The sequence below is a fragment of the Gavia stellata genome, chromosome 2 (assembly GCF_030936135.1).
Source record: "Gavia stellata isolate bGavSte3 chromosome 2, bGavSte3.hap2, whole genome shotgun sequence".
NCBI classification, from domain to species: domain Eukaryota; kingdom Metazoa; phylum Chordata; class Aves; order Gaviiformes; family Gaviidae; genus Gavia; species Gavia stellata.
In genome coordinates this window covers 61,619,769-61,638,622 of record NC_082595.1, presented here as the reverse complement: position 1 = coordinate 61,638,622, position 18,854 = coordinate 61,619,769, and the positions used below count along the sequence as shown (strand labels likewise).

Sequence of the window (18,854 nt, the reverse complement as noted above, 5' to 3'; positions counted from 1 at the left end):
CTGTGCCCGGGCCCGGGCCAGCTGGGGCCGCGTTGCATGCTGGAGCTTGTAGTCCCGGCCAGGAGTCCTGAAAGGTTAAGCACTAACAACAGCAAGGAGTGATGATCCACCCCCCTCAAGCGCCTGTATGTCCCATAGAAGGCCATAATTTATCCTTTAGAGCGTATTTTCCGTTTTACTGAGCTACCTTTTAAGGTGCAGCCCCACCCTGCTCGCTGTGAGGGGAAGGGATACGTCGAGCTCCGCGGAGCTGCCAGGACCTGCTCGTCCCGTCATCCCTTGCGCCAAGATGTCGGCGGCTATCGCCGCGCTCGCCTCCTACGGCGGCTCCGACTCGGAGCCCGACTCGGAATCCGAGGCCGAGGGCGGCTCCCAGCGCGCCGCTGTGGTCGCCAGCCGCGACGCCGTGCTGCACCTCCGGGCGCCGCCCGCTGCCCCCTCGGCCCTGGCCGTCGATGCGGCCCCGGAAGTAGCTGTGAAGGTAGGCGTCCCTCCGCCGCCTCGGGGACCGGGGCCTGCGGCGTCCGTCCGTCCGCCCGCCGCTGCAGCCGCACCGTCGGCCTCTAGCGCTGGGGACAGCCTTGGAGCAGCCCCGGACCGCGGAAGCGGGGCGGAAAGAGCGGGATGCCGGGGCGGGCGGCTGCGGGGCCGGCGGGGGGACGTTGCCGCCGCCTGGCCTTGCCCTGCCCCGCGGTATGGGGGACCAGAGCTGAGAAGGGAGGGCGTGTGTCGGGGAGCTCGGCCGGTGGATGCCACTGTGGCGATTAAGCTTATTAAAGCGTATTATCTCTATCTCAAAGCTGTGTGTGGCTTGGAGTTTCTCAGATAATCTTTGTCTTCTCTTCCCCCGAATTTAAGATGGTTTTTTGTGTGGTTTGCCCGGGTGGTGGGGTGAAATCGATACTTGATAGGCTGAGTGCAGCTGAATCCTGTTCTAAAGAGCAGCCTGAAAGCTGATCGATGTTTCTGTTTTCGTTCCAGTGTTGCTTGGGAAACCTTAATTTTCCAAGTTTCGTATCATATTTGTTCACTTTTGTGATTCCAGAAAGGGGGAGGAGAGGGTGTTGGTTTGGTTTTGGGATTTTGGTATGGGCAACTAATTTCTAATCAGAAGCAGGCATCTCACCATGATGAGTGTCACTGTAGTATTAATGTTGCTTCCAACTGTTCCAAAAAGTTTCTGATGTTGTGAAAAGAGGTGGATAGAATCTTTCACTTTGTTGTCGTTATGTAATTCGTATGCTGTCGCAACCAATCACATTTGCGTGTGCATGTTACATTGTATGTACTCACTAGATGTGCATTTTCTTATCCCTTAGAGTTTTAGAAATAAATAACTTCTTGAACTGCAGCCTCTGGCAGACTGTCTTGTACAGGCTTTGAAAGGAATGCTAATTAACATCTGTAATATCTTTTGGGCGTGAATGAAGATTAAGTGGCAAGTAGCATTGGCTGTGCTCTTTGCCACTCTTAAGGCTGTAGCAACAGGTTTTCCCTTTGCCGTGCCAGCACAAAGGTTTATGCAGTTGTTTGGTGGCTGACATCAAGGAACTGAGCTGAATTAAAAAAATGCTGGTGGATTTATTTGTCCTTGGATCCGTTCCTTGATCTGGTTTGCAATGTAGCTGCACAAATGCTGTGCTAGCACAGTTAAATGTCCAGTGCCAGAGTAGGAACAAGCAACTGGAGGAAAGAGTTAGGTGTCAATAGCACGTTCCATTCAAAGCCGTTTGCCAAGCTGTGCACTGAAAGGGGTATCCACCAGGACATCTAGGACTGTCTCTGCTGCAGGCATTCTGCTAACCAAGATAAAAAGGAAGTGAGGTTTCTGAGTATCAAGATGTTTCATTAAAATGTTGTCTATCATTTTTATTTGAGATCATAGATGAGATGCATATAACTGAAAAGATCAATGACTTCAAGCTGAGGCTTTCTGAATCACAGTATACTGGAGCTTCTTTTAGCACCACAGCCTTCTTTGAGGAGTAACAGATAATTTCCTTGTAGAGCGATATTAGGCTTTCTTTTAAGACTTTTACAGTTCAAGAAAGAAGTGCTGGTCTCATAGACAACATGCTCTCAACGCCTTCCACGTCTAAAAGTGATAGCATTTCACCAATGAGCAGTGAACGTTTGCCAGTCACCCCCTCAGGAATTTACCCTAATTCTTTAGGATTAGAAAGCCCTTACTGAACAAATGTAAAAGACATGATGGTTGAGTGTAAGTCACAAGAACTCTTTAAGTACAGGGTTGGAAAAACAGCAAGCTGAGTGAGGAGGAAAGCAGAGCTACAGTTCATTAGTATCACTTCACTTGTGCAAACGTCATTTTGACATGAATAAGGATCAAGTACTCTAAGTACATGACTATGTATTACACAAGGGACCAGGAATGGATAAGAAAATGTGGTGGTAAGAAGGGAGGCTAGAAGGGTTAGTCATACAATAAATATAAATGACAGCTGCACACAAGTGCATTTTTGGCAGTTGAGAAAGTAAACCTTAAGTGGTTGGTGTTCTGCATCATAGTTTTAATCATTGTATCTGTTTCTGGTTCAGAATTTTGGCCTGTTAACTTGCACAAACATTAGATGTGCATGTACTTTAAAGATGAATAGATTCCTCGCTCTCTTTATTAGCAACACATAATTGTTAACGCACCCTGCTACGGCATTTGCTTTTTTGTTGTTACTTAAATGTGCGTATCAAGTATAGCCTTAAGATGTTACTCCAAGATGTATGTCTTTATTCTACAGAAATCTGCTGAGTCCTTGCCTCAAAGTATATCATAGATATATAAAATCATATTTTTGTGAAAATTACTTTTCTAGAATTGAAAACTGTACTAATGATTTGTAACTGTGTTTTAAAAGTTTGAAGGTATGGCTTTTGTTACACCCTCTTCTTACAGTCTGCTTGTTAAAATAGGCCTATTGCTGATCTTGATGTTAAATTACTCATAATAAATAACATTGACTTATAATTATTGGTTACTGCAATCCAGTAATACTTCTACTTTAAAATTAAATTGGAAAGCCAACTAGATGAAAGTGCATGTTTCTAGTACTATTTTTAGCGCCACTAAAGTGCTGAAAACGTTACAGAATCTGAGGGAAGACAACAGAGGAAGAAAGTGTGCACTTCTGGTCCCTTCATCCAGAAAAGGATACATTATAACTGCCAAAGAAGAAGGGCAGCAGGGCTGAAGAAGGGTCCTGCTTCTGTATGAGGAATTATTGAGGAGGCCAAAACTGAAAAAGAGATGACTGAGGTGAAAAGTATGACAGAGACCTACAAAATCATTAAATGGGATGGTGAGGGGGTTGAATACTCTCTCCCTCTTCCAGTACAGCAACTATAAGCTAACTAGTAGGAGCTGGGTTCAAAATAAACAAAAGGATGCAGTTCTTCATGCAACATGTAGTAGGGCTATTTCCATGCCAAGAAATATTGTGTATGCAAGAAGTTTATGCTATTACAAGGAGAGTCTGGATAAGTACTTGGAAGAGATCCATTGAAGGAAGAGGTGTCAGTAAAGACACAGATTTCTTCAAGCTCACAAAGTCTTCTGACCTGAAAATATTTAGCTGTTGGGAGAGTGCAGAAGTAGTATCACATACACTTGCACTGTTCTTACTCTCCCCTAAGCATCAAGTTATCATAAGGCTGATGATTTCTTTGGTGGGGAGAGTGGATAGGTTAATCCAGATATTTTCTTACTCCAAATATGTCATCAGGTAGCAGGTACGCATGACAGTGTTGTTGATAGAGGCTGTTCCACAAAGGGAAGGGAGCCCACTTGCCAACAGCTGGGGCTAGGAAATGTCTTCCGTCTAGCAGTGGTCATCATGAAGGGCAGGACATGTAGAATAGTTTTATGGTGTCCTCAGCACTTGCACCATGAGAGTAGAGATTAAGTACTTCTACTTTCCTGTTCCATCATGAGTGGACTTAGAGTCAAAATGTCAGGTCCTGTGACTTCTGCAAGGATTTGTGTCAATTCGTTGACTTGTTGACATAGATGTGGCTCTTCTCAGCTTCCTGCTGATAGTTGTGTTTTCTGTATGGAAAAAGTAAAGTCCTGTTCTCCTTTTTGTCTCTAAGATACAGTAGGTTCCTCCACTCGTGGCAGAGGCAGATCTTCGCGAAGCATAGCTCATCCATCCCATTTGACTCTGTAGTAACTGCACTGGCTAAGCACACACCATCCTCGTGCTTTGGTACTGGTTTTCTATGAATGGTTTTTGCCTTAACCAGCTTCATGGTGAGATTTAAGGCAGTTAAAATCAATAGTAGGTACAACCTTTTTGCCTCTGATGTCTCCTATGAGCCACACATGTGGCTTCTAGAGGAAGGGAGGCTTATCTCCCTTCCTCCCTCCCACACAGAAACACCAGTGCTTTCTGCTACTAGTCAGGCCTCACACAGGCAGTGGCTCTCCTTGTCTGTTGCTCCAGCCTACTTTAAGGAGAAATAGACCCCACCTGAAGTAAGTAAGGCCTTAGGCCTTTTTGCTCTGTAAGAGCGTTTTGCTGTAGGTAGCTCCAGGACAGTTGTGTTGACTCTGGTTATTGTGGGGTATGCACCTATTGAGAACTTGAGGCACTAGGTATGAATTGGCCATAGAGATCTCCTCCCCCAGCATGGTAGTGCCCATGATACTGGGCTAAGCAGGCTCTTTGTCTCTTATGCTCTTAAAGCAATCAGTTTTCTGAACTAACTACAGCTAACGCAGTAAGAAGAAACCCAGAATATGTTTAAGTAATGGAAGTCTGATGATCCAGAGCTCTTTTGCTGTTAGCTATCCAGAAACTGGCTAAGTAAGGTGTGTTTGTTAGTGGTGACTTTTATGTGTGAATTAGGCTAATTAAGAACATAAACTGAAAAAGTCAAATACAGGCACTTATTTACTTGGTCTTTAACACAAGTGCATTATGAATGTTTGTTCGGTGTTTTAATAATGCTGGCTTTGATTTGAAAGTAGAGGCCAGCATGTGTTTAAAGTCCTATAACATAGCGGTTTCCTTTCTTCATTCTAAACCTCTTATTTTAGGATTCTTTCTAAGTTACATTTTGGTAGACATTGCCGAAACCAATTATAATTAATTTTCTTACAGCTTCTACTGATATGAAAAAATGACTCTAAGATTGCCCACTAAGTATTTACCTTCACTATTGAATTAAAAATGCTGAAGGAAATTCAGGAAATTGCCCATTCTGTGAAGAAATTACTTTCACAGGAAATGCTGCAGCTATAAGTTTTGCTTTTGGAGAGAACATTTACTGTTTCATCTCCGTCAGTTCAGGGTGAGACTTGGATGGGAGCAGATTTTGTGATACTTATCTACAGTGTCTTGTTCACTGTCTTTTGAGAAGAGGATACTCAACTGGGTTGAAATCAACTAGGCTGGCCTGGCCCAGTACTGGAGCTGGAGGGTTTGTGTTACCTTTAATGGGGGAAGGGGCTGGAAGTCTCAGGTCTATTCTTTGTTGAATCTAGTTTACCTTTGGCACTATGCAGGAGTCCAGAAAAATACTGCTTCAGGGGAAGAAATAGACTTCAGTCACATTTCTTAATGTTCTTTAAAACCTAATCCCTGCCCAACTGTGGAGAGAGGAAAGATACAAAGTCAGTGTGCGACCATTCTGTAGCAGTGATGAACATTAGTGACTTGGCAGCTGTTATTTAAGAATGTTTTGGCTTCTTTTAATATGGCGGGTTTTCCTGATTTCTTTGACACAAAATATCTTGTAGAGAAGAGATGTTTAGAACTTGTCATCCTGCAAGATGCTGGGAATCTGGCCTAGTTCAACAAAACCATTTAACATATGCTTTTCTTGTTGGTTTATTTTTAGTCTATAGTGGGATGGACATTTACTGTTAAGGGTGTATGAATGGGTAGAATGACTAAAAGCTGATAACAACCAAATCTTAATCTTGGGACTTCACTGTAAATGCCATTCATCTCTTGGTAATAAATCTGAAAATCTTTAGAATAATACCACGTATTTGACAGCCCAAGTGGTTTATGCAAGAATTGGTAAGTGACAAATTGCTTAAGCCTCTGTGGCTCATGGGATGGGGTCTTAATTTACCACATTTTAATTTAATGGGTAATTAAAACTAATTAAATCTTATAGAAAGCAGCCTGCCCTTTTTAGCTATTTGGCTAATTAGTAACACATTTACCTGGGGAAAAGGGAACATTGTAGGTTTATTATCTAAAATGTCCAGAAAAAAACCCATATAGACATCACAACTCTTTGCTTGCATGATACAAAACTAGAAAACTCTGACTTCGCTTTGTTCTAACAAACTTCATGTTTAGACAAACGCTTGAGATGTAAGTGTCAAATTCTGCTTCTAAATGCATAAACAGCTCTCATTAAACTTACAGGTAGCCACATATTAGCACAGTGGGGATTACATAATTTGGCTGGAATTTGAAAATATTGTGGATTAAAAGGATGTGAGTTGCCTTAACATAAACGTTATATTCTTTCTAAGGAACAGAATTGGTATCCAGTGTTGCAGTCCATGCTGCAGCTTGTTTCTTTTATTTAAGGTTTTGCTTTGATGCCTATTACAGGGATTTGGCCTGTGTTTAATTAAAAAATGTTGTCTTGCATACATATAAGAGAAAAATGCTAGTAAGCTTTTTTCAGATTTTTTTTTTAATTATTGAACTATTTTGCATTTTATAAATCAAGTCCTTTTCATAGATGGTAACAGTTTTGTTTTATGGCATTCAGGTGGGTTTTTTCTGAAGAAAAACAAGACTGTGGCATGTTTAAGGAATCTGTCAGAAGGAAAGCTAATCAGATTTACTGTATTTATAGTCTAAAATCCCTTCTATTTCCTGTGCTCTTTCCTATACTGACTTTTAACTGGCCAAAGGGCCGTTATGGTAGGACTAAAGGAAGCAAGCCTTGGTAGAAGCTAGACATTCTGTGATCTCTAGGGAGTTACAATGAAGCACCCGCTTGTCTACACTTAGTGTCAAAAGCTTCTTTCTGTCTCAAGGTAGATTGCTTAGGAAATGCTAAGGAGTACAGCCCTGAGTGCCATTCCCCTATGATAGTGTGACGCTAGTGATATGTCCCCTATGATAGTGTTGTAGGGTGAAAGAGGCAAAAGGACAGCATTTAAGTATCAAAGAAATTTTTTTCCTAATCAAATCATATCTGAACTCTGAATCAACCTGATACTTCAAGTAAGTAGACATGACATCTATTTAAAAAACAAGCAAACGAAAACCCCCAAGTATTTCAGTGATAAGGCATCTGCTCCTTTTTTGCCTTGCATCAAGAGTGATACCTGTGTCTGTCTGGACAGACGCTCATTTAAGCTGTCTACCAGACTTTAGTGGATCTATAGACTGAGCAATTTCAGTGTTTGGCTGTCCTTATCTCTGCAAAGTTGTATAATCTGAATCTTTTTTTAGGTTGAATTAGGTTGTTCAATTTTTCTATACAGAAAACATTTCATATTTTCGTAGACCTCTGATCATTCTTGATTTTCTCTTTTGGACCCTTTTCAGTAGCATGTGTCTTACCTGATACATGGTGCCCAGCGTGGCTGCTGTATTTCAGTTGGGCACTTGTTACCAGCGCTGAGAAAAGCGGAGAGGTGACATGTAGAGCTGAAGTTTGCAGCTCCATTGCATTGTGTCTTCCAAGAAAGCTGTATTCAGTAAAATATAACTTCCTAAAACCGTAATTCTTTTCCAGGTTGCATGGGGTATACCACCTTTAATGATACCACAGCATGCCATGAAGCCCATATTTACACAATTTCCAAGTTGCAGCAAACACAAGCTGCTTCTCTGCCGGTCCTACAGCTGAACTTTTAGCTTTCTCTGGAAGAACACCGTATCTGTTTAAATTGACAGCTTCTTGACCCCCCTTTGTATGATTCCTGTGCCTTTGTGAGCAGGAAGTGACCTAGGGTAATACTTAGCCCATCGCTGAATTCACAGATGCCCTGCCCTTTCAGCCTAGCTACTGATAGTCTTCCATCCCGCAGAGCCACTTGTGTCACACTTGGGACATAAGCTACATGATGAATTGCTCACCTTAGGCTTTTAGATAAATCAAGACATGTCATGTGTGACCAAAGGAAAAAACTACAGCACAGCAGAGGGACGTGATCCCTTAGATTACTTTATCTCAGTCACAGCTCTCAAACTGCTGCTCTTGTGATCCCTTCCCTGTTCGCTGTAGCTGTGGCAAATTACGTTCTGTTGGCTGTTGCCAGCATAAAGGGGCAGAGTCGTAAGGCCTGTATGTTTACTTTATTCACTTTCTGGGTCTTAGATGAGTTCTCCTGAAATGGTCTTCTGGCGATGCATGCAGTTGTACCCAGTGATCTTCACCATGTGCAGAGGTTGTTGATGAGTTCTTTCCTCTCATTAAAAAAAAAACAAAAAAAAACCCAAAAAACCCCAAACCCACCCCAATGCAGATAGCTTGCCAATTTGTGAAATGATTGATGGACTAGGTTAATATTTTTAATGTTTCTGCTACCTACCAGTCTCTCATAATGCTGTACAAAATGGCATTTATCGGATGCTGACCAAAGTATAATTTGTCTGCTGCAATTCGAACTCTTGCTGTAGACTAACATTTCAGACTATGTTGTGTCAATACTTTATTTTCCTATCAAGATTTCAATTCTTTAAAATACTGAGAAGGTAAAGTGGGGAGTTGGAACACGTTCAAATTCTTACATAGTTTAAAGCGAAATGACGTGGTCAAAAGATAACAATTATGTGCCTCAGCAGCATATTAACAGATCGTCGTTTGATGCCCAAATATATGAAAGCATGAATAAGGCCTGGAGGTCTTGGGGAGTGTAGCTCTGATAAATATAACGTGCTTCAATTTCAAGGCTCGGTGGTTTTCACACAGAGAGACTATGCCTGTGGTGGTCTAGGAGTGAACATATTGTGTGGTTTCCAAGTGACTCAGCACTGTTCCACCAGCAGCGAAGAAGAACCAGAATTGCTGTAATAGTCCAGCAGAGGATCAGCTTTCATGGCACAATCTGTTTCTTTTCTCAATTACTGAGCAGCATATAATAGGACTTAACAGAGAGAAAAGAGGAGGAAAAATAGCAGAACTGAAAAATTCTTGGCATTTTTGCAAAACTGGATTTTTCTCACTTTTTCAGTTTAAAGAGCAGGAAAAAACCTGTGTCTTAATTTCAAGTAAACTGATAACTGTTTTAATGTCACTGACAAGTTGGTCAGATAAATTTTGCCATATTATTGATGATACTAATTTATATTTTCTCAAATTATAAGGTTAGTGGATAAGATGTGAACTGTAGCTGGCAGAGCAAGCTGTATGATGTCACTTGAAAAAGTTGTCTATGGAAAATGTCCTCAGACCATGGATCTGTGAAAGGAAATATGAAGTTGTAGGTTATACAGGTTAGGAAATGGTTTTTATATGCTCCTGTTCTAGCTGGGGATGGGGCGGGGAGTGTCTGGTTTTGTTGCTGAATGACTGGATTAGGCCTGCTGTGCTGTTCCCAGGCAAGTTCATAGGGTATGGAAGTCAAGGCTGTGAGTGTACCAGTAGCTGTTGTCGTCTAAGCCCAGTGAATTGGAAAGATCGAGTGATGAGAGAAAGGAGGTCAGGTTGAGAATTGGCAGTGCTAAGGGCTCAAGCAAGATCAGTGCAATGGCTGGACCTGGCTGTTAAAATAATTGATAATTGATACACAGTGAGAGTAAAGCTTTGTAGCTGGACTTAACAGTAACAATTGATGGGGTTGCTGATGTCATTCTCTTTTTTTAAAAAAAAAAAACCCACACTTTTTTTTGAGCTGTTTTAACCAAATATAATCAGGTAACAAGCCAGAGATCTTTAGGTACTGTTTTTCTTTTCTGTGTTCTAAAAAAAACAGGTTTTAAAACCTTTTAAGTCTTGCATGCCTAGAGCAGATTTGTTTGTAATTGACCTGCTGTTGAATTGGGGAGAAAAAAAGCTTCTGGGCACAGCATGTCAGAGAATAGCTAACAATCTTAAATAAGTAAAGAACATGCCATTTTGCTTTTTTCAAGATACAGTAATACAAAGCAAGATTGAGTTTGTTTGAGGTAATGTTCTATTAATGAAGTGACTGCTAAAATTTGATCCTCTATTGTGCCACTTCCTTCTGTGAGTTGCAAATATTTTTGGATCCTGTTGTAGGTGAGCACTGATTGAACACTGATGTTAAGATAGTTTTTTCAGTATAATTACTAGGGATATTATCAATATACTAGCACATTGTAAATACCTTTCAAATGCATTTCTTCTAGAATAAAGATGCAGGAAGCAATACGAGTAATAATACTCCAAAATAACATTCTCTTTCATTAACTGAGCCCTTAAAGGGGGGTGGGGAGGTTGTATCAATTTAGTGTCAATGTAAATGAGCCTTTGTAGAGCTCTGTGAAACCAGGTCTTGTTGAGCACTGACATTTATTTAAACAGCCTTTTTCTTTTCCATCTTCTTTGTCTTCTACATCAGCTGCATGTGCCCTTCTGAGTTTTTCCCTTCGAGTTGCTTGAGAAGTTATTCTTTTGGTTAGCCTCTCTTTCTTGTCCCTTCATAAGGGGTGTGGTGAATCCTGAAAAATAAGGAGGACAAGACCCCAGAAACTTAATAATCCTTTTGAGTACCACATTAACCACTTCGCAAGAAAGCAACTGACTGATACTGGTTAGAATGCTATACGGGGCTCTGAGCAGCAACCTGATCTAGTTGAAGATGTCCCTGCTCATTGCAGGGCGGTTGGACTAGTTGATCTTTGGAGGTCCCTTCCAACCCAAACTATTCTACGATTCATCTGTCGAGTTAAATTTTTGTCACAACAGGCTCAGAAATAAGTTTAAATACTGAAGCTGAATTACGTTTATACCTTTTGGTAAAAACTTGGAGATAAGGGATCATTGGATTCTCTGAAACTCGTTGTTACATGTATGTTTGCACTAATGTCTAATTTTTTTCCCCCAACTATCTTTCAAAACAGTTATTTGTGACTTCTGCCTTCTACATTTTGTAGAAATCTAGTTTTCACACTTTTATATTAAATTGGTGACCATTTTAATTGGCTCTTCTTTACAAGGTCTGTTTTTTAAGCATCCTCAAAAAAAATAAGCCTGCCTCCAATCTTGCTACTGTTTTTAAAATGTATGCATGAAGTCTTTAAAAAAAAAAAAGTAATAATACACATGCAAAATCCCACATGTATCTTAGACTGAATTTCTCAGTGAGGGCCTGACGTTGGTTTTGCAATTAATATTTTTTTAAAATAGAAACTTTGGCCAAGCTACTCTTCTCCTTTCATAGTGCTAAAAGTGTCAACTTGAACTACACCCCTAATTTGGTCTGAAATGAGGTAATGTCATATTTTTCACATACAGACTTTTAAATATGGTTTATTAATTTGTCTGTTTTATTTCAGGAAGATGTGGAAACAGGAGTCCACCTTGATCCTGCGATCAAGGAAGTTCAGTACAATCCCACTTATGATACCATGTTTGCACCTGAGGTAAGAAAAAATAATTGATCTTTAGACCAGAAATGCCTTTGGCTTAAAGGGCAGAGGTTCTGTAAATCTAGTGTGAAATTCATGTAAGACCTGTCTTCTTTGGATGCTTGCTGTATTTTGGAACCTAGTTTGGGCAAATTGAAAAAAGATTGTACACAGGTGTGTTGGTATTTTTAATGCTTGAATTTTAATATTCTGCATAAAGCTCTTCTAAGAAGAAACTTCAGGTGTTTATCAGAATTATAGCCACAGAAATTAAAAATCAAGCTAGGAAAATAGCATTATAAAGATGTTGAGTAAAACATGAACTGTATTGAAGTAATCTCTTAGTATTTTCACATTTTTGCTATTTACTCTTCGTGCTCTTTAGCGCAAAATGAATGGTTGTAAGTCTTGCGGATATAGGGCTTTTAAGAAGAGGATTTAAAATTAAAATCCAAGTATATTCAGTATATTCACAGCAGTGTTAAGAATTTTAGTAACTTAAGCTATGCTACATGTGTATAGTGAAAAACCATTTTAGGTTGAAGTTGGACTGGCTGGTGCCATGTGAACCACTTTCTATTTTATTATATCTGACAGGCTATCTGGAAGATAAAAATAGCTGTTCAAGCATTTAACTTTTCTCTGTATTTAACTTCGTTCACAGAATCACTAAGGTTGGAAAAGACCTGTAAGATCATCAAGTCCAACCATTAACAACAAAAAAAAAACCCCAAAAAACCCAAAACCACAACACAAACAAAAAACCACACCACACACCACCATGCCCATCAAACCATGTCCCACAATGCCACGTCCACACGTTCCTTGAATACCTCCAGGGAGGGTGACTCCACCACTTCCCTGGGCAGTTTATTCCAGTGCCTCACCACTCTCTCAGTAAAGAAATTTTTCCTAATATCCAGCCTGAACCTCCCCTGGCACAACTTGAGGCCATTTCCTCTTGTCCTGTCACTCATCATTTGGGAGAAGAGGCCAACACCCACCTCTCTGCAACCCCCTTTCAGGTAATTGTAGAGAGCGATGAGGTCTCCCCTCAGCCTCCTCTTCTCCACACTGAACAACGCCAGTTCCCTCAGCCGCTCCTCATAAGACTTGTGCTCCAGACCCCTCACCAGCTTCGTCGCCCTTCTCTGGACACGCTCCAGCACCTCAGTGTCGTCCTTGGAGTGAGGGGCCTAAAACTGAACACAGTCTTTGTACAGTTTGTCTGCTATTAGACCAGAGGTTAGCATTGCAGGTAGACAAGTGCTGCATCAATCTGAAATTTCTACATTAGTTATGCTTTATGTTTAGAAAACCTTTTGTGCAACCACATAAATTGGCCTTTTCATAGCAAGCTTGCATTTTGCAACATATCAAAGCCATGAAGTGTGTGAGCAAAAATACCAATTTAAACTTACTACAGTTGTTACCTTGTGTAAGTGTTTTACTTAGGGAAGCCTAATGTCTGCAAATATGGCTGACAAGCATAGGGATTACAATTAAATTTAGTTTGATATTAGTCTCAGTGTATTGCATTTGTTTGTATTCACTGTTCTTTTCCCTAACCATGGTGTGGTCAGGAAGACTGGCATTTGCCATCTCACAAGAAGCAAGGCAGGGTTTCCTAAGTGTATTTCCTGGAATATTACTGGAAGTCCCCAGTTGCTTTTTAAATGCATGAAAGTATTGTTGGCAGTGTAATTTCTGTATTAAGTCCAGGAGTTTAATAGGACCTGATACCTCTATCTTGATATCTCCCCCTTACAAGGAACAGTATGCTGTGATTTTGCTTCTGAATGCTTGTACTGATCAGATACTGAATGACAGTGTTTTGTGTCAAGTAGTTGATACTGATTTATTCTCTGTACCAGTAATACAGGCTAGAAAGTTCAATCATGAAATGAGCTGTTCAAAGCAACTGTGTAAGCGATTACTGTGTAAAATAACAGACTAAGAAGCTTATTCAGTAGTCATAAAGAAATAGAAAGTTGAAGTGATTTTGCATTACAATTTTTGAAAGACAAATCTTTTTTTCTGTGTTTTTTCTGAAAAAATACACACATATAAATAAGAAATTAGTAATTCTGATATACTTTCTTTTAACATTGTTGGTGTAGTTTGGACCAGAAAACCCATTTAGGACTCAGCAAATGGCTGCACCTAGAAATATGCTTTCTGGATATGCAGAACCAGCTCACATCAATGATTTCATGTTTGAACAACAAAGAAGAACATTTGCAACCTATGGTAAGTCCTTAACAGTGGAATCCACCTCCACCTTTATTGTGCACAGGTTGGACAAAATAAGTTGCTTTCTATAGAACAGTTAATAGGACTGCTTTTTTTTAAAATTGCTTTTTAACAGACTTACTAAAATGGGGAAAGGTCTTTAAATGAGAATCCATACAGCTGCAAATCACAGTATTTATTTGGGAAATCTCATTTTATAATTCCCTTTGAAACTGTAATCAAGTGTATGACCTCCTACCAAACTCCTTTTAATTAATGCTTCCATTAGTTGCATCAGTGTAGAAAACACAAATCAAAATTTCACACTTTTAATATGACAAATAACTGTAGATCTGTTATGCAAATAGATTCTTTCATGTGATTCTAACTAAAGGTAGCTCTCTCAAAACCAAAAGGAAGCCTTACTGAGTTGTCAGGTTCTTCAGAGTGGTTGCCTCTAGGTACAAGCTGAATGAACAGGAATTGAAGAAGGTGGGAATACGTTACTAAAATATTCTTAGCAAAGACAGACCCAAAGGTGTATCTCTATATTGGTGGTTATTGTAGTTGCTGCTTTCTTATCTTGAAGAACCTTTTCACTTGTAAATAGTTGCATTTGAAAAATGAAACATTTGCATTGTGGAGAAGCTTGAATTTCAAACAGACTTTTTACGGATTGTAAGAAAAATGGGGTTTTTTAATAGGGAAAACATGGAGAGACTGGATTCTAAGCATTCTTTTGGACCCGTTTGAAAGAACAAAACTGATGTGTATCTACATAAAACAGTGGTTAATTTTTCTTCTGTGTTTCATTGTAAGCTTTCATTTCTGTTTTAAACTTGACTGCAAGTGTTTGTTTTGCAAATATGAATCTTTGTTTTCAGATGAAGTATCACTTTATAGTCTTCAAATTCTGTCTATTAGGCAAGTTCTGATACTTCCTGTGTAAACTTAGTGTCACAACACTCAACTTTTTGCACAGCAAACTTGCTGCTTTCTTTAATTGTATTTATATTCAAAAGACTACTCCCTGCAAACTGTCATGCCTCAAAATTGCCTCCCTACACAAGAGTTCCCTTAACTTCATTAGGTAGGGCTTTATGCATGCATGAATTCACTTATTGCATCCTGTGATGAACGAGGTTGGGACTTTATTGCTATCATCTGTGGGAGCCATGTATTACAGTGAAATCTGGAAGAAAAAAATTACCTAAAATCAGAGACTATGACATCCTCAGTTTCTTTTCATATTTGGATTTCATTAGAAGTTATCTTGTAAATGTTAAAAATTGAAACATATTTAAGGCAGTTTTTTTTCTTTTACACAGTTTTCGCTAATAGGTATTTTTCACTGAGTTGTTAGGATGTGGAATATAAGCAAAATGCCAATGTTAAGAAATGGATGCGTAGTTCTATAGCATAACTTTAAATTACTTGACTGCAATTTTGATGTTATAACTTGACAGACAATGGAGGTAGGAGCCTATTCAGGATCTGAATAGACAGATTAGATTTTGTTCTGTGAAATTAAATGTTGCATTGTGTGGATTGTACATTTTTGTGTCTGTAAAATAGATATTGGAAAAAAGGGCCTGTAGGTATATAGTGTTTGGGTTTGCAGATTTTTTGTTTGTGAAGTTTAGTTTGGGGGAAGATAGAACTAGTAAGTCTACTCAAAGCTCCTGCTATTGGTTTGTATCATCAGTGTGCAGCACCTGCCTTGAAAGCTGAATTACAGGAGAATATAAAAATATATGTTTAAGACTGATAACATTGGCAACTGTGCAACTATCATACTCAGCTTTCTAGAAATGTTTAATGGATAATGATCTGGGTATGCTGAAAATGGACCTATGAAAAGGCTGAGATAGGCAATTTAAACTGCAAGAACAAGCACCAAGAAGCTGAAGTTCAAGCCAGAAGATGCAGTAAATGAGCACTAGAAGGTCTGTTAAAAACAGCACTCCTTTAAGTTGTCAAAAAGTTGTCTATTAAAAAATTCAATATTCTCTTTTCCATTTGGAAGGAGGTAATAAATGTCTCCTCAGAAAAGACAAAGTATAAAACACAAGTATAATTGCTAGGCATAAATCTAAGTCATACATGTTTTTAATGACTAAGTCATAACAAGTAGAAGAACAGAGAGTAAACCTCATAATTAAAAGCTGCAGATCTTGAGACCTCTGGCCTCTGTTAGGCTGTTTAGCACCACTGTGCTAAGGCATGAGGTCTCAAACAAATCTGCGATGGCTAGTACGTAGATAAGCAGTGACTATAAATGAAGGACGAGTGTGGTACAAGACCAGAGGGTGGTAAATGAGATCATGTATCCAAAACAACTCAACTGCTGCAGAGTCTTTCAAAAAAAAAAAAAACTTTATATATCATCTTGAAAGTTAATATATATTCAGTGGTAAACCTATATATATTAATCACAAACAAAACCCAAGTATTTTTTTGGCAGTCTTTCTCATTTACTTCTCTTGCAGTAAATATTTACTGTCAAGAGTACTTTTTCCTTCTAATGATCGGATAGCTCAGAACATCCATGCTGTCATTGACTGAGGGTCCTTCCAGCCCTTTATCCTGTTAGACAGATGAGCCAGCAAGGGGTACTTAGTGAGGAATAGAAGAAAGAAGCAAGCAAATAGTGATACATCTGAATACTTTTTCTCGCTATGCAGTCTCTCAACCAAGGGCAATGTCTCTATATTTATTAATTTTCAGTGAATTTGTTAGTTTTGTTTGGTCTTTGTTTTTGACAAATTTGTCCAGCTGCTTCTTGAACCCATATAATTTTTCTGTGAAGTAGTAAGCTATTGCAGGCAGTTCTGCAGTTTACTAGCACCTTGTGTGAGGAAGTACCTCTCTTTTGAACTTGTGGAACTTAACAGCCTTCTAGTTTGACTTGATAACCCCTAGTCTCTTGTGTTGGAAGACACAATGAGCAGTCATTTCTTACTCACCATTTCTGTGTCATTCCTTATTTTACAGATCTTGGCCATAACTTCATTTCAGTCTGCTTTTTTTCCGCCTGAAAAGATCTGATCAGTCTTGTTCATCTGTTGCAGCCTTTCCGTGCCTATGGCTGTGCTTGGTTTTCTGCTGTGTCTCTGCTAGTTCCACTGTATCGTTCCCGAGATGAACAGCAAAGCTGTGCACAGCACTTAACATGTAATCTCGCTGTGAATTTGTTCTGTGCCTTAATAGTGTGAGGCTTTTTCCCTTCAGTTTCTGAGAATTCTTAACATTGCATTTTTCTCTACAACTTTGAGTAACTTTGTAAAATCTACTTGCTCCCTTTTTCCAGAGTGTTTATCAACGTGTTGAATAGCGTGGGCCTGAGCATGGATCCATCAGCAACTTTCCTGTGCTGTGGAAACCCACCATTTATTCTTCCCAGTGTTTTAATAACTTTTAATCAATTAACCATGTAAAGACCTGTGGAGTTTTCAAAGTGTCTTTGAGGCACCCTGTAATCAGTCTAACTCGGTTTCATAAAGGTATCCAACCTCAACCAAGCTTTGCTCATTCACACAATTGTTACCCCAGAAATATTCTGGAGGTCATTGTCTACATTTTGTCATTGTAATTTACCTGTACAGAAAGCTGTGTTCTCTGCTCTGCTGCAAAATATAATGCTCATCCAAGTGCCTACTCGTTGTTTTCTTGATTGTAGTTTCTACTGCTTGAAACTTGTAACCATACAAATATGTAGTTCCCCAGAACTCCTCTGAAGCATCTTTTGAAAGTTGGCATCGTATTTAATACATTCCATTTCTGTCATATTGAGGCGATACTAGGTGAGAGTTTTTGCACTGTGGTTCAGCTTTAGATCTCTTGGATGACTACCATCTGGTCCCAGTGTTTTGTTACCACTTATTTGACTCTTTAGTCTCCTGACATTTCACTTTGAGGTAGATACTTTGTCATGTTACCCATAAAGGAAGGTTCTAGCACAGGAGCCTCCCCTAGCTCCTCCATAATGAACATGTGTTTAAAAAAACCTTACTGATGCTCTCTTTTCATTCCTTGATCATCTGTTTGCCTACATGCTGTCTGGTATGCTTTCTGCCCTGCACTTTTTGACGAAGGCCAAGTGTTAGTTTTTATACCTTATGTGATTTGCTCCTCACTTTCAGGGGGGGCGCTGCCTTATGGTAGTTTTTACTTTGTTTGCTGGAGTTTGGTTCTTTGTATTTTTCACATCTGGATGCAACTTCAGCTCTTTGAAGAATAGTTCCTTATTTCTGGTAGTTTCTCTTTACTTACTGTTCAGCTGTGCTCACTTCCTTCTGGTCTCTTTAAAGTCTTCTTTTAATAGCTGGCAGACATTAGATCTTTTTCTCCTACATGGTGTCTTTGAAGTAGCCCTGCATTTAGAAAAGGCTTTACCCTTTTGTGCTCACTTTCTGTTCCCTTTTAAAATCTTTAGTTAATATAGCCCTCCTGTTTTGAGACTGAGATTATTGTAGTAAATGTTTTTACAGCTTTCTTTGCTTCCTCAACAATGTTGATTTATACTGCATTATGGTCATTATTAAAATGTGTATCCTTAGAAAAAATATATTAAAATCAAGTTTCCTGCACTGCTCGGGTGGGGTTTTTTTATGTGAATCTCTAACATGACTGCTTCATGGTGCAAGTACATTGTGTAAAAATGCTGTTTTCATCACATCTTGGTGTGAGATTTGCACAGTCTACTATAAGGAGGTGACTAAAATACCTCATTATTACTGTGCTTCTTTCCCTAACACCTGTTTAATCTCTATTGCCATTTCATGTTTATTGCATCTTCTAGCTGAACAGTCAGTAAGGGAGTCCTGGCAAATGTACTCACCACTACTTAAACCTGGAATTTCAATCCAAAGGATCCTTTCATGATTGTTAACACTATTAACTTGTTAATCTGATTTGTCTTTAAGCTTTCTGTAGCATATAGCATGCTTTTCCCCACTGGTATGACCATCTTATTTCTGTATTCTTTATGCCTGGTAAGGAGTGTATTCTGTCCAATTATGTCAGTATTGTCCTACCAATTATGTTAGTTTCTGAATTTAAAACAAGATATTCAAATTTCACTATGTATTA

At 39.4% G+C, this 18,854-nt stretch overlaps 1 protein-coding gene across 1 annotated transcript in view; it reads left to right on the top strand.

Annotated features, from left to right (window-relative positions):
* The first annotated feature begins 289 nt into the window (after window positions 1-289).
* CDC40 (cell division cycle 40) overlaps window positions 290-18,854 on the top strand; it is a 43,483-nt gene continuing 24,918 nt past the window's right edge. The window contains exons 1-3 of the mRNA XM_059835064.1: window positions 290-481; window positions 11,460-11,546; window positions 13,652-13,781. Of these exons, the coding sequence (XP_059691047.1) occupies window positions 290-481; window positions 11,460-11,546; window positions 13,652-13,781 (409 nt within the window). The remainder of the gene's footprint in view (window positions 482-11,459; window positions 11,547-13,651; window positions 13,782-18,854) is intronic.